We start from the raw sequence: 17,167 nt of genomic DNA, 5'->3' as shown, positions 1-17,167 counted from the left end.
CATAAGGGCAACCCCCTGGTAACCTCCCAGTTCTTTTTGGAGACTCATAGCCATATAAACTCATTTGTCCTTTCCATTTCCCCCTTTTATTCAGGTCAAAAAGCATTTTTAACTCTGGTATTATATGTAGACTGAGATATTCTGCTGGTCTGAGTTGACCCTTTTATTCAAGGTCATTTTCTAGCTACATCAACAACTGGTACTTGGGAGTAATCCCTCGGTGCCAGGGAGGCTCATCCCCGGGAGTCATGTCCCACACTGGGGGGAAGGCAACACATTTACTTGCTGAGTTTGGCTTCAAGACTGGCTACATTTGAGCAACACGGATGCTCTCAGGAGGTAACTCTTAGGCACCCTGCAGCTCTGGGCCTTGTTCTTATTTCAGGTGCACGGGCTTATAAGCATAGTCATTAGTATCAAGGGCTCATTGTTGGACCTTCCTTCTTCTTTGGTCTTTGCTGTTGCACTTGGGGGATTGCTGCTCTTCCTTTAGACACTGTGATAGAGCTCCCCTGGCTAGGAACTCAGCACTCCCTCAGTTGTTGTTTTTAATTGTAACCACTATGAAAATATCCAAACATTTTTATGTATCCTGGATATATGACCTGTAGGACTTCCTGCCAACCATGTGTCCCCTGTCAATAACATCCCACACCAGTATTCCTCCCCTGCCATTGTTGAACCTCTCTGTGATCCAAAACTTCTTTAAAAATGAAGCCCAGTGTACTGCCAGGTTCCATTAATAGTAAAATGGAATATATGTATTTTAGACTATACAATTTTCTAAATTTTTAGTTATCTTATGTTTTACATTATGATTTACATTTTAGCCTATAGGCCCCTATACATTTTTGGTGTAATTTAACATGTCCTATATTCATCCTTGCATAATCTTGTGGAACACTTCCATTGCCCCACAGTTACACTGATTCCTCCTATTCAATACCTCTTTCCCCCTCCCCTCAGAGCCCACAGTGACAATCACTCTTCATTGCTTGAAGGGCCGTGTTCAGAGATACTTGCAACAATGTTGAGGGTTTGACATGCTTGACTACCCTAATGCACTGGGAGCCACCATTTTTCTTGAGAGATACAATTTCCTCTGAGATCATCAATCCTCCCGAGGATGTGGGTATACCTTCACTCTCATTGTATGGGTCTCCATCCAATGATATAACCCACTATGACAAAATGAGCACTCACATACTTCCTAGAAGCCTGTCCTGTGTCAGATTCTCCCCTTTAAGCATCTTAAACAGGTAAACTTCCTTATTATATTTTGAAAAAGTTTTCTCAACAACACACCTGATAATCCCCTATGTTCATGTGTTCCCCCACCCTCCCCCCAATTTCTTGGGCTATATTACCCATCCTCCCATCCCTAGCCACCCTCAAGCCCACAAAGCCCCACCCAAAGGTATCCGTATGCCCCCATTTTATCCATTCCCTGTACAAATACTTAACCTCCAGCATATCATAGATTTCACCCAGGTAGGTGTCAGCTCGCAACCTACCTCTACCCCCCAAATTCCTTTAAGCCCATCATCCTGTCTCTAGCTCTCTGAGGCAACTTGGAATACATATCTATTAAGAACTAAATAAATATATGAAGCATAACTTGTTTGGGGGCTATTTCTTAGTTGAGAAAAAGAAAGAAAATTTTGAGCATAATATATTTGTTGGAGAAAATACAGCTTTTATTGGGACACAGAGATTGATTGACCATAAGCAAAGAATTTATTGAGAAGCTTTTTTAATGGAGGGAGTTTGAAGAACAGACTTTAAACCCCCCACCACCAGCATGGTGGGGGTCTGAAGAGAGATTTTAGCTTTTGAAGAGGTTTTTGGTATAAAAGAAGAACAGAATACAAAGATGACGGAAGGCCTCAGTGTAAGGAATCTCGCAATATTAATGTACCAATCTCAGAAAAGATCACATGTTCCACTTATGTCTATAAAAAAACACATTTGCGAGTAATTTTGCTAAAAAAGAAATATAAGAAAGTAGGTGTATAGATGGGTTCTTGGATCACTGACTCAAATCATTTTCAGGCAAATGAAACCTAATTTTTAAAGCATCAGTAGAAGATAGCATTGTGATCATTCACTTAAGCATTTATTTACACAAGACTTGTAAGCAGAAACATTTTTTTTTTCCTTTGGTATTTCTACAATATGCAGCTCATATTTTATTTACTCCTCATTTATTTCTTTATATTATTGCAATATTGTTTGCCCTTTCTTGATTCTTGAATGATTCTGTACCTTCTTTCGTTGAAAGTCGTTTTTGGTGTTTTTTGTTTGCTTGATTGGTTTTAAGTTCTCAATCTGTCCTGGCAAAATTTAAGTTTAGAAAATATTCTCTTTTGCAGGTATCCTGGTCAGATATAGGAGGACTGGAAAATATAAAACTGAAATTGAAACAGGCTGTGGAATGGCCCTTGAAACATCCAGAGTCTTTTGTCCGAATGGGTATTCAGCCACCTAAAGGAGTACTCCTGTATGGGCCACCTGGATGCTCTAAAACAATGATAGCAAAGGCTTTGGCCAATGAGAGTGGACTTAATTTCCTAGCTATAAAGGTAGGTTGTTACATTTTTTTATTGACTATTTTCTTTTCTCTCTCCTCTCCCCATCTCCTGACTCCCACTCTCATGGGAACATATGTCGGAATTTTAAGAAACGGGATTTTTATTTGAGGTTGATGAGAATATAAAGAGATGAGAAATAAGAAATGAGTTAGTGCATATAATCAGCAAATCACGATGAAGAATGAGAAGACTTTGTTTTATTTAGTTTATTGACTCTCAGTATGCTTAACACCCATATGTAACAGAAACTGATCTTCATTAGTTTGGTATATTTTTAAAAATTATACCAATGACTTTTCCTTAACCAAGACTGAATTATAAAAATGCTTGAATTCAGTATCCACAAAGTTAGAATTTTCAAATAAATCAGATATTTTGCAAGGTAAAACCCTAAAATTTTAAAAATACTTTCCAAACATGAACTTTAATGTTCATTGTCTTTATTCTGAATGACATAAACACATATAAATAATTTACTTTGTCCACTGTTCTGCCTTACATTACTTGGGATAAGTAATATTACTCAGGATAAAAAATCTTACATGAAAGTTTTAAATTTACTTCAGAACTAGATCTTAATTTGTTTTTAATTTTTATTTAATAAGATTACGTACTCAATGACTCAACACACATTTTTAAAGCCTTAAATAGATTTCTATGGACTATATCATAAAATATGTATTAAATATGTCAAATTCATTTCAGAAATGGGCACATGAGAATCTGTTTTAATATCAAGTACTTTTTGCATAACAAAATTTTTGCATTTTCTTTAGAACTTTGAAATCATTGGCAGTTTGTCAACTCTTGGTTTTACTTAAACATTTTATAGAAGAACGTTTAGATGTGTTTAAGCAGTTTGCTTTTTAAGAATCAGTATCTTCAACGTAGTCACTAGTATTTATATATATTTTATCTTTTGGACAATATTGGAGAAAAAAGATTTTGGGAGGGGACCATTCATTTATTCTGAATCACAACTACAGAGTTCTTTAGCATTATTTTTCAATTTTCAATTTTGGAATAAGGAGCAGAATGGGGTAATGAGTAATGTTACAATTTCCAAAGATATCGTGGTTTCTTTGGCTCCTATCCTGTAATCTCTTGTTAATGGGCATGACCATCTTACTGGTATTTCCTATTGTTTTTACTGTCATTTCCCTTTTTGTATTCTACATTATGTGTTCCACAATTGTTTATTCATATATTTGAATTTTTCCTGTCTACTGGAAATCCAAAACTTGTTAGACAAGGACTTAGCTCATAGTTATTTAGACTTGAATCTCAAGGAAGACCACATATATTTTCTTACAAAGTAGTATCTTACTCTTTTGGGATTCAAGTTAATGGTTCTGGATACTATCAGAACTGCTTTCTGGTCTCTCCTAAGATTATTTTGAAATATATTTATCTTTTTTATATGTAAAATCTTTAACAGTTTTAGATACTTATATTTTTTCACTATGAGAAAATTATAAAAGATTCTTTGAAAGTTTTATCTTGGACACTGCTCAAGTAAAATCACCAGGCATATGTTAACTTATTTGAGCTTTTCATTAAGATTTTTTTTTTTTTAGTTTGGCCAGTAATTTATTCAGGTAGGGAGAGAAGAGAAATGGGAGAAAATAACAGAGCAGGGGTCCCAGGTGGAGAGGAAGGAGCTGAAAAGTGATAAAGAGGGCTGATTTACTGGCTATAATTTCCCATTATAGGTTATAAATGCCTAGATTTTACTTGCATGGTGATCTAAGTGGGGAGAGTACCTGGAGCCTGGGTCCAGAGGCAAGAAAGCATGAACTCATTAAGATTTTAATTCTTTTAGTTCACATACACAATAAGGGATGCTAGGAAATTTTCTTAAGAATTTATGTTCATAACTTGCTTAGAGATTATTATATGCCCTAGTTACTAATTTTTATTTAATGTGTATTTTTATTCAATATGGAATTTAATTTAGTTTGACAATATTCAAATTTTGAATCTGGGTAGAGGATATACTTAATGAATAATGGGTGTTTATTTTACTATTCTTTAAAATTTCCTATATATTTAAAAATTCCAAAATAAAAAATTAGGAATGTAAAAATAGTTACTTGTTATCTAGCATTTTCATTGGACTTTTAATCTTATTTTATTAGTGCTTATAAAAGAGTTAAAGAAGCTGTGCCATACAAATTATGTATGAGGACATGAAATCAAAGAGTTGGGAATGCTTACGTCATGCATTGTAGTTTTAAGTTTCTGTGAAGAAAAATGTTGCCATTGGCTCCAACGTACATTTTTATTTACCAAGGGATTTGTGTGTTATAATTAAATTTAAGGGTTTTTTTTTCTTTTTAAATATCAAGTCTTATGCATTTTTTAAGTGGCTAGGAAACAACATAGTATAAACTGGAATTTTCAGCCAGTTGGGAAAAGTATTTTACATATTGACAAAAAATTACCTACCACTTTTTACAATAACATCTTTAATCCTCAAGATAAAAATTTTTGATAAAAATCTTTTTTTTTTTGAGTTTATGAAAAGATCCTTTAGCTTTTTTGTGCATCTTTTCTAAATAATGATTAAATGGCCTATGCTGCACTCAGAGTTGAGACTTTACCTTGGCTTGTGTGAGTTCCGAATATCCTTTGGCATATGTGTATTTCTTGGTGCAGATCGTAGCACTTGATATATGCATAAGTTTGGTTTGTCTTCTGGGTGAATTATGTCAAAATATTTTCTAGCTGAAATTTCTTCTCTGCTCTTCTTTCCTTTCAGCTGCAGTGCTGCAATAGGTTAATTGTCCTTGGATAGCTGGACTGATTTCCTTTATGAGGGACTGTTACTGATTCTGGAGGAAGGGTAGTTAGGCCTTTGACAGGGATTTTCAGAAAATCCTTTATTAGCTGTATTGGTGTGTACAGGCAGGTAATGAGCTTAGTATAGTCTTGCCTTATTGGGAAATTTTCTTCTATTTGCTTGTTTCATAGAGGAATTATGCACAATATATTTTTTAGGAAAACCTGTAGTTTATTCAAAGCATGCACAATTCAAAATTGTTAGTATTCTTCCTTTAACTACATCCCCTATTGTTTTCTGAAAGGTATAAGTTAATCTGAGCTCGGTAAGTTTTAAGTTGATCTTTAAACCACTGTTTTAAAATTATATAATTTAATGAATTATAGAGCTTCCGTATTGCAGACACTGCGTGAAGAACTGTATATATATATATATATATATATATAGTATGCTTAAATCAGTTTCTAGGTTACAGATAAGGATAATGATAATTAAGAAAGTTGTATAACTTTTCCAAGGTTAAACTAGAGTGTCGGAAGTGAAATTTGATCTCAGGCTCTTCTGACTAGAGTCTGAACTCTTAACCACCATATTATACTATCTTATATTTTCCTTTTTTGGTTTTTTGGTTTTGTTTTTTTAAATGAAACTACTGTCCAGTGCCTTTTTCATTAATTATGTTAAGTTATGGGGAAAGGTAGTTCAGGCAATTTGTATATGGAAGTATGAAAGAAGTAGAAAGATATTTCTGGGACCCATTAAATTCTCTTTCTTTAGGGGAAGAAAACAGAAAAAATGACATGGCTTTGGTTTAGGAGTGGAAGTTGGGTGAGTGAGTTAAGAAAGATTAGGCATTGCCAAAGAAACAGGGACCTCAGGAATTAAAGTGTCTGGAAAGTGACTCGTGGTTGAATAATGTTGAGCTTGAACTTTACTTATAGCAGTGATTTATGTCCTTGAGATTAAGTGTGTTTCAGGGAATAGTACGAATTTAGGATTCAGAAAGCTTTGGTTTTGATCACTAAATTCAGCACTTTTTAACTTCGCAACCTTTAAAAGTTCTTTAAGTCTCAGTTTCTTCATCTGTAGGAGTGGGGATATCATTTGTACCTTATAGGTCTTTTGAGAAGATTACATTGGAAGAGGTAATTGAAAAAGTTTGGGAAATTTAACTCCAATCTTTAAGAGTATATCACATATAGTGACTTCTTTTCAAAGAGTACACTGTGGGATGAGGGAAAGATAAACTTTACAATGAAGATAACTCAAGCACTACCTTAGCCAGGTGATTAAAGTCAACATCAGTAGTCATTAATCACATATATACAATGTGTGCCTGTTGGGGATTGAATCATGTCCTCTGTAAAAGGCATGTTCAGGTCCCAACCCCTTGCCCTATCAATGTTAACCCATTTGTAAAGAGGTACTTTGAAGATGTTATTAGTTAAGGTATGACCAAACTAAATAAGGAAATTGGACATGGAAAGAGAAACCATGGAAAGAGATATTCTCTCCTATTTGTCATCTCCCTGTGTGGTGATAGTGGAAAGTTACTGAGAAAAGCCCTGGTAAGAACTTGTCTTGGGGCTGCCCTGAGCATGCCTGTTTCACTGTATTTCCACTGACAGCCCATGAAGGTGTGTGTTGGTTCTGGCCCCAGATCCAGAACTCAACACTGTAAGAATGCTTTCTCTTAGTGCTTTAGTTATTTTTTCTTTCACCTAGGGTGCAGCTTCTAATTAAGTCTCACCAGCAACTGTGGCAGTTTCATGTCTTTTGTAGCCTCAGAATCTATATTCTCCCTTTCTAGATTTTATTGCTATTTGTGGCTCATCTAGAGTTTGAAACCTGAAGGTTTACTTAATTTCCTTGAGATTTTATTTTTTCCCTTAAAAAATTCCCTGTACTACTCCTGTTTTCTCCTCCAAATAGTGTAGTCTTATGTGCCTTGTTTGCTTGAATTGGTGGCAATTAGCATTGATGCTAAATAAACACATATACTTAGTTATTATCACTGTTTGAATAGCTATTAGGGAATAACTAATAGTGACCTATTTTCCTGCTTAAGATAAATGAAGGAACGAATGTGCCTCATTAATTTCACAAAATTATTTAAAAGATCAGATTTACTTAAGTTGGGGATTTTCTATACAGTAGAAAAACTGAGGTGAGAGTTGGGACTCATATATTAATACTATATGCTAATAATATTTTTGAGTTGGATTTGTATCAGTAGATAAAAGTGATATATAAAAAATATTTCTTGTCGTGAAAATAGCCTAGAATCTAAGAAGACCTAGAAAGATTTAGAAAGAATAGTTGTAGCGTTCTAGTTTACTTAATAGTGAAAGAAAAAAAACTTGATTATAGGTTTGTTTTATTTTTTTACTTGTGGATTCCAGCTGAGAGGTACTAGTTATTTTTTCCCTTCTCTTATCTTCTTTTTGAGTGAAATTTAATTAGAGTTGAAATGATTATTACAATTTAATATCTTCAACATTTTAAAAAGTATTTGTAGGGAAGCGGCTGTGGCTCAATCAGTTGGGCTCCTATCTACCATATAGGAGGCCCTAGGTTCACGTTCCAGGGCCTTCTTGTGAAGGCAGGCTCACCTGCACACTGCGGAGTGTCGCCTGGCCTGCAAGCGCCATGGAGAGCCAACTCAGCAAGGTGACACAACAAAAAAAGGGAGACAGCAAAAACACAGAAGAGCGCGCAGCAGATGGACACAGAGAACAGATAGCACGGAAAAATAGCCACCAGTGGGTGGGGGGGGTTGTTAAAAAAAAGTATTTGTAAATATTTAAAAATTGCAACAAGTACTCAAAAGTATATATTATATGCCTTCTGTGTGTCAGGCACTGTACATGATGTATAAGGGTGCACACTGGAAGGCTTCCCACTCTTTATCAACTTCATTTTAGCGATAGAGATATTTGAACAAAAGTAATATAATGAAGTGAGTAAGGTGTGGAATTAGCAGTTCTCAATGGCTGATTTTTTGTCAGAAGTGAGAAAGAAAAAGAGAAGTCAGAGATAATTAAACTCTTTACTTCCAATGACAGTCCAGTGGAAAAATCGCAACTCAGGAAAGAATTAGGCTATGAGGAGGAGAAGCATTTTGGATGTAGAAGACACCAAATGTGATTTAGATATATTGAGTTTGAAGTGCCTTTGGGACAAAGTTGTGGATATGTCCATATGCCAGTTAAGAAGATGGGTCTGTAGCACAGGAGAAAGACATAATTTCTAGAGATGAAAACATGGATGTTGAGAAACCAGTATTTAAGGTCCTTGCAGAGAAGTAAGTAAAGGAGATTGAGAATTGGCAGTATGATAACATTAGGTGATTTTTGTGGTATGTATGCATGTACAGTTTACAGTTAGCTCGTTCATTGTAGCCAGTGTGGTGTCTGCAACAAAAGTTCTGAAGAAATGCGCCTTATCTTTTTTTCTTCTCCTGAATGAATGAATGAAGAATGGAAGGAAGAAATTGAGAGGAAGGTTTGTATTATACTTTTCAGCTTCAATTCTATTCCCTTCCCTGTCATTCTTGCCAGCTTTTTAAAGTTATTACTTGCCTGAGACCTTTCTGCCTAGTATTTAATATCTGTCTGCTTTTAAGTGCTTTCCCAGAATAGCCTTCCTTATGTGGTGATGCTATACTTCTTTAAAATTAATTTTCAAGACCCTTTTGCTTGCATTATGAATATGAAATTCTGTCTCATGTGAGTTTGGGTTTTATGAGCCTATTCTATAACATTTAACCATAGTTAACACTTAGGTTAACTTGCCTTCACCAGACATTTTAGAACTTATAAAAACATGATTTGAATTATAATAGCCAAAAGTACCAGGCAGGTGCCAGACATATTTAAAAAGCTCTTGGGAAGACTGGATAAAACTTGTGAGTGATTAAAGGAACAAAACTGCAAAAGCATGAGGCGTAAATGTTATGCTTGAATTTGCAACTGGTATGGTGTAAAATAATGAAACACAATAAAAGGTAACAGACAAGTTTACTTCTAACTAAATTATTAGAACAGCTGGACAAATATTTCACATATATATATGCATTTGTTTTGTAAACTTGAAGTCTTGCCCATGAAAACACTATTAAAAAACCAAAACACTAACCCCTAATAAACCAATATGTGGCATTTACCTTACTTTTTCTTGATCGTCCTAATCAATGAAGCACATGTTATTTAGGCAGGTAAATTATGCAAGACTAACATACCTTGGTTATTTGAGTAAAATTGGAGAAGAAATACCTTATCTAGTCTAGGAATTTAGGCAAGAAAGTTATGTATTATTTAACATTTTTTTTGCATTCTGCCTTTCATCACTGTAAGATCTGTTATTGCTTATGTATATTGACAATTTCTTTTGTATCCTATTGTTTCTTTTTATTTTTTATTTTTGGATTTTAATTTTTTGTAATCCTTCCCCCCACCCAGGATGGCTCTCTTGTCTGTCTGATCATTGTCTGCTTGTCTTCTTTAGGAGGCACTGGGAACTGAACCTGGGACCTCCCATGTGGGAGGTGAGTGCTTAAGCACTTGAGCTACTTCCACTCCCTGCTGGTTGCGGCATCTGCTGGGTATAGTGTTTGCTTGTTGCGGTGTCTTGCTGGTTGCAGCATCTGCTCATTGTGGCATTTGCTCGTCTTCTTTAGGAGGCACTAGAAACCAAACCCAGGACCTCCCATGTGGGAGGACGCCCAGTTGCTTGAGCCACATCTGCTCCCCCTGTATTATTTTTTTAAGGAGTTAAATAACTCTGAGAAAATATGGTATCGTGAACTATACCATACACTTAAAACTACAGTTAAGTTGAGATAGTTTCTCTTTTGCCATGGGTATGATCAAATTCTTATTTTCAGATTAACCTGTGCTAACACTTATTTTGGATCACACTTTGCTCTTGTCAGTTGATCTGCTCACCACAAATAACCTTTGAATTTGAATTGCTAATATGTAAAGTCTCAAGGGGACATTTTTTTTTTCTTATAAGGATGGGGAAAAACGTAGGTATCATAAGTGATAGCATACTAGACTGGAAGCCAAAAAGTTTGCATTCTTATCATTGTTTCTGTTGTTTAACATGTTCTGGGATTTTGGACATGTCACATAACTCTTTGTGCATTGTTTTCTTCAGCTTTTTAAGTGAGGGAGTCTAGATTAAAAGACTTCTTAAATCTTTCCAATAATAGCATTCTATGAGTAATTCATTTAATATTTCTCTTTTAATCTGCTGCTTATCCTTTGTGCCTGGTAGTAGCTAAACATTGGGTCAATGCCTCCAACTATTTAGTGTAATGGTGAAGAGACTTAGAATCCCAGTTTTGTCATTTACTAAGCTATTTGGCTTTAGGCAAATTACTTAATCTCTTTTTATTCCATTTTCTTTCATGTAAAATTATAATAATAAGAGCAACCATCTCATAATAGACCTGTGGTGAGCAGTAAAGGAGATAATACATATCAACCATTTAGCAAGATTTCACAAATTTAGCTAACACCACTTGCTGCTCTTCCATTTTAAAGAATTGGATATGTATTTGACCTCATATAGAACTAAAGTGACAGGAGCACAGCCTGTGATACATTAAGTTTTCTGTAAGTGTAGTACATATCATTGAAACTGAAAGTAAACTTTTTCAACTCTGTACCAGGATTCAGTGATTTTTAGACAACTTAAGCTTCAAATTCAAAATAACCTCTCTTTGTGATATTGCTTTCACTTCTTGTAGAATTGTATACCCATATAGCATGTCAGTTAAGCTACTAAAGTTACTTTTTTCAGGTCAGTCATCTCAGTAAATTCAGCCATGCAAAATCATGTGCACTCTGAAGGCTCTACAGAAGTCATTTCATTATTCTGATGTCTATTAGTAACACTCAACTTGAATTATTTCAAATCAGATTTTCCTCACAGTGCAAAATTTTGTGTTAGTAGTTGTCCCACATAGTTTTCAGTCTATTTGATTATTTTTCCTTTTAGTTTATTGTACGGGCATATTGTTTTTTTGTTTGTTTGTTTGTTTGCTTCTTTTGGAGAAAAAACATTGTCCTTTATCCACAGGCTTCCTGTGGTCCACTTCTTTGTAGTGGTGGAATGACCCTTAAACTTGGGTGAAGCTGTATGCCATATTTCTATATTTTCAACAGAATATCAAATCTGTTTGTGTGTACATTGGGTATTTGATACATACTGACCTGTATTTATCAGTAGCAGGATATTGATGTTCTGTTCAGTGGAAAAGATATAATGAAATGACCATAATCATGTACTTTCTAATGTTGATGCTCAAGTTTTCTGCTTTTTAGGACACAGTCCATGCAAGTGACACTTTTGAGTCTTTTGTAGGCCACAGAGAATTATGTTCTTGGGCTGGCCCATGCCTGTGGTTGTAAAACCTATTGTGGATGGGACCTTTTGATTAGATTTGGTTAAGAGGCCTTCCTTTTGATTAGATCACTTCAATGGGGGCATGACCCAGGGTGGGTCTTAATCATATTACTGGAGTCCTTTATAAATGGAGGAATAAAAAGCCACAGACACAGAGAGAAGCTTCCAGAATTTGAAATCAACCTGGCAGAGACAAAAGCCGGAGATAGAGCAGGTTGAAGCTGAAACAATGAGGCCTGGAGGATAGGGGAGACAATAGTATAGTGCCATGTGCCTGATCATCATGGCTGAACTCTGAGAGAAAGTGAGCCTGGAGGAGAAGGCGGAGCCTGGAAGAACCACCATTGTGCCTGCAACACGGCAGGAGTCCAGGGTCACTAGCAGTTGACCTTTAGTGAGGAAGCATCTCTGATGAGGCTTGATTTCTTTTCTTTTCTTTTTTTTAAGATTTATTTATTTCCCTCCCTTTCCCCCCTGCCCCAGTTGTCTGTTCTCTGTGTCTATTTTGCTGCATGTTCTTCTTTGTCCGCTTCTGTTGTTGTCAGCAGCGCAGGAATCTGTGTTTCTTTTTGTTGGGTCATCTTGTTGTGTCAGAGGTGTGTGCGGTGCCATTCCTGGGCAGGCTGAACTTTATTTCGTGCTAGGCGGCTCTCCTTATGGGGCACACTCCTCGCACGTGGGGCTTCCCTACACGGGGACACCCCTGCATGGCACGGCACTCCTTGCGTGCATCAGCACTGCATGTGGGCCAGCTCCACACGGGCCAAGGAGGCCCGGGGTTTGAACTGCAGACCTTCCATGTGGTAGACAGACACCCTAACCACTGGGCCAAGTCCGCTTTCAACACTTCACAGCCTCAGAACTGTAAGCTTTTAACTTAAAAAATTCCCATTGTAAAAGTCAACCCATTTCTGGTATATTTCATTGGCAGCTTTTAGAAAACTAAAACACAGAACACTGACATCTTTAAAAGTTGTCTGACAGGTTGCTGATTTCCCTCACTTTCTTTTGAACAAGTCAATTTTTTCTGGCAGCTGACCTTTAGGGAAGATTGGATAAGGAAATATGACCCATCTATATGCTGTCTACAAGAAACACATCTTAGACCCAGGGATTCAAGGAAATTGAAAGTGAATGGCTGGAAAACAATCTTACAGGCAAACAATAACCCAAAAAGGGCAGGAGTAGCTGTATTTGTATTAGAACAAAATAGACTTTAAATGCAAAACTATTGTAAGAGACAAAGATGGATACTACATATTAGTGAAAGGGATACTCTTTCAAGAAGAAAGAACAATCATAAATATTTATACCCCTAACATAGGCACCTCCACCTATGTGAGGCAAACACTGCAAAAACTAAGGGAAGAAATAAATGCCTCAACAATTATAGTTAACTCACCACTGTCACCATTAGACAGTACATCTCAAAAGAGAATCAATAAAGAAACAAAGACTTTGAACAATATGTTAGAGGATCTGGACATCATAGACATATATAGAACATTACACCCAAATACAGCAGGATATACATTCTTGTCAAGTGCACATGGATCATTCTTCAAGATAGACCACAGAGAACTGAATAAATTCATTCACAATGAATTCATAAAGATTGAAATTATACAAAACAATTTCTCTAATCACAGTGGAATGAAGCTGGAAATCTGCAGGGGCCAGAGACCCAGATTTGGCACCAAGATATGAAAGTTAAACAGCACACTCTTAGAAAAACAGTGGGTCAAGAAAGAAATCTCAACAGAAGTCAGTAACTACCTTGAAACTAATGAAAATGATAATCCAATATATCAAAACTTATGGGATGCAGCAAAAACTGTACTGAGAGGGAAATTCATACCATAAATTTATACCTTAAAAAGAAGAAGAGCTAAAATTGAAGAACTGCACAATTGAAGGAATTAGGGGAAAAAAATTAAACTAACCCCAAAGAAGAAAGAAAGAAATAACAAAGATCAGAGCAGAACTAAATAAAATAGAAAATAAGAAAGTGCTTGAAAAAATAAACAAAACAAGAAGCTAGTTCTCTGAGAAGATTAAGAAAATTGACAGGGAAGCGGACTTGGCCCAGTGGTTAGGGCGTCTGTCTACCATATGGGAGGTCCGCAGTTTAAACCCTGGGCCTCCTTTACCTGTGTGGAGCTGGCCCATGCACAGTGCTGATGCGCGCAAGGAGTGCCGTGCCATGCAGGGGTATCCCCCGCCTAGGGGAGCCCCACGTGCAAGGAGTGCATCCTCTAAGGAGAGCTGCCCAGTGCGAAAGAAAGTTCAGCCTGCCCAGGAATGGCACTGCACACACGGAGAGCTGACATAACAAGATGATGCAACAAAAAGAAACATAGATTCCCGTGCCACTGACAACAACAGAAGCGGACAAAGAAGAAGATGAAGCAAATAGACACAGAGAACGGACAACTGGGGCAGGGGTGGTGGTGGGGGAGAAATAGATAAATAAATCTTAAAAAAAAAAAAAGATTAAAAAAGACTCAAAAGATTTAGAAGTAAAAAAAAATTTTTTTGCAAACCCTTAGCCAGACTAACAGAGAAAAAAAGAGAGAAAATGCAAATACACAAAATAAGAACTGAGAAAGGGGATATCACCACTGATCCCACTGAAATAAAGCCTATCATAAGAGGATATTTTGAAAAACTATATTCCAACAAGAAAGACAATTTAGAGGAAATGGACAAATTCCTAGAAACATATAAGCAGCCTACATTGATGAAAGAAGAAATCGATGATCTCAACAAACCAATCACAAATAAAGAGATAGAATCAGTCATTTAAAAACTCCCAACTAAGAAGAGCCCTGGGCTCAGATGGTTTCACAGGTGAATTGTACCAAATCTTCCTGAAAGAACTAACACCAATCTTGCTTAAACTTTTCCAAAAAATTGAAATAGAAGGAACATTGCCTATCTCATTTTATGATGCCAATATTACCCTAATACCAAAGCCAAACAAAGAAAGGAAAATTACAGACCAATTTCTCTGATGAACCTATATGCAAAAATTCTCAACAGAATATTTCCTAATCGCATTCAATAACACGTTAAAAAATTATACACCATGACCAAGTGGGTTTCATTCCTGGTATGCAAGGATGGTTCAACATAAGAAAATCAATTAATGTAATACACCACATAAACAGATTGAAGGAAAAAAACCACATGATCAAACCTATAGATGCAGAAAAACCATTCGATAAACTACAGCACCCTTTCTTGATAAAAGCACTGCAAAAGATAGGAATAGAGGAAACTTTCTGAACATGATAAAGGGCATATATAAAAAACCCACAGCTAATATCATTTACAATGGTGAAATTCTAAAATCTTTCCCTCTAAGATCAGGAACAAGGAAAGGATGCCCACTATCACCCCTTCTATTTACATTGTGTTATAAGTACTTGCTCGAGCACTGAGGCAAGAAACAGATATAAAAGTGATCCGAATAGGAAACGAAGAAGTCAAAATTTCACTATTTGCAGATGACATGATCCTATACATAGAAAGCCCTGAAAAATCTACAACAAAACTCCTAGAACTCATAAATGAGTTCAGTAAAGTCACAGGTTATAACATCAATCCACAAAATTCAGTAACATTTCTGTACGCTGATGATAAGCAATCTGAGGAGGAAATAAGAAACACCATTCACAATAGTAAATAAAAATCAAATACCTAGGAATAAATTTAACTAAAGATGTAATAGACTTATGCAGAAGACTACACAACACTGTTCAAGGAAATCAAAGAAGACCTAAATAAATGGAAGAATATTCCTTGTTCATGGATAAGAAGACTAAATATTATTAAGATGTCTGTTCTACCAAAACTGATCTAAAGATTCAATGCAACCCCAATAAAAATCAACACAGCATTTTTTAACAAACTGGAAAAGCTAACTCTGAAATTTATTTGGAATGGAAAGAGGCCCTGAATAGCCAAAGACATATTGAAAAAGAAAAATGAAATTATAGGAATCATACTACCTGACTTCAAAACATATTTCAAAGGTACAGTAGTGAAAATGGCATGGTATTGACACAAGAATAGACACACTGACCAATGGAACCGAACTGAGAGTTCTGATATAGATCCTCATATATAGTCATCTGATATTTCACAAGGCCATCAAACCCACTCAACTGGGAGAGAATGGCCTGTTCAACAAATGGTACCTAGAGAATTGGGTATCCATATACAAAAGAAGGAAAGAGGATTACCATCTCACATCTTATAGAAAAATCAACTCAAGTTGGCTGAAAGACCTAAATATAAGAACCAAGACCATAGAGACCTTAGAAAATAATATAGGGAAGCATCTACAGGACCTTGTAATAGGAATTGGCTTCATAAACTTCACACCCAAAGCATGAGAAGCAAAGGAACAAATAGATAAATGAGACTTCCTCAAAATTAAAGCCTTTTGTACCTCAAAGGAATTTGTCAAGAAAGTGGAAAGAGAGCCTACACAATGGGAGAAAATATTTGGTAACCATATATCTGATAGGAGACTTATATCCTGCATATATAAAGAACTGCTATATCTCAAAAATAGAAAGACTGACAACCCATTTGAAAAATGGGTAAAAGACCTGAACAGACACTTCTCCAAAGAAGAAATACAAATGGCTAAAAAGCACATGAAAAATGCTCAAAATCACTAGCTTTTAGGGAAATGCAAATTAAAACTACAATGAGATACCATCTTACTCCCATAGGACTGGCAGCTATCAAAAAACAGAAGACTACAAGTGCTGGAGAGGATGTGGAGGAATGGAAACACTCATACGCTGCTGGTGGGAATGCAGAAGGATCCAGCCATTCTCGAGGACAGTTTGTTGGTTTCTCAAAAAGTTAGCTATAGATTTGCCATATGACCCAGCAGTTCCACTGCTGGGTATATACCCAGAGGAACTGAAAATTAAGGACACAAACTGATACATGTATACCAATGTTCATAGCAGCATTATTCACTATTGCCAAAATTTGGAATCAACTGAAATGCCCATCAACAGATGACTGGATAAATAAAATGTGGTATATACATACAATGGAATACTACTCAGCTATAAGAAGGAAGGAATATAGTACAAACACATGTGATAATATGGATGAATCTTGAGGACCTTATATTGACTGAAGCAAGCCATCATTGAAGGACAAATACTACATGACCTCTCTGATATGAAACAAGCAAACCAAGCATATGTAATAGATCACAAACACCACATACTTGTGTATGTGTGGGTGTATGGGTGCACATACAAGTATGTGTTTCTACATACAAATGCAAACACCAGGGTGTGCAAGCGCACACATACATACAGAGGTACACGTGTGTATACATATTTTC

General features: G+C 36.1%; 1 protein-coding gene across 8 annotated transcripts in view; it reads left to right on the top strand.

Annotated features, from left to right (window-relative positions):
* The window catches only part of AFG2A (AFG2 AAA ATPase homolog A), a 327,373-nt gene that overhangs the window by 79,755 nt on the left and 230,451 nt on the right, over positions 1 to 17,167 (top strand). For all 8 annotated transcript variants that reach the window (XM_004474658.3, XM_071214813.1, XM_071214823.1 and 5 more), the window contains exon 11: positions 2,373 to 2,582. In XM_004474658.3, coding sequence (XP_004474715.2) covers positions 2,373 to 2,582 — 210 coding nt within the window. The remainder of the gene's footprint in view (positions 1 to 2,372; positions 2,583 to 17,167) is intronic.

Source organism: Dasypus novemcinctus, chromosome 1 (genome assembly GCF_030445035.2).
Source record: "Dasypus novemcinctus isolate mDasNov1 chromosome 1, mDasNov1.1.hap2, whole genome shotgun sequence".
Lineage (NCBI taxonomy): Eukaryota > Metazoa > Chordata > Mammalia > Cingulata > Dasypodidae > Dasypus > Dasypus novemcinctus.
The sequence above is the reverse complement of the archived record's forward strand: the minus strand, read 5'-3'. Positions and strand labels throughout refer to the sequence as shown.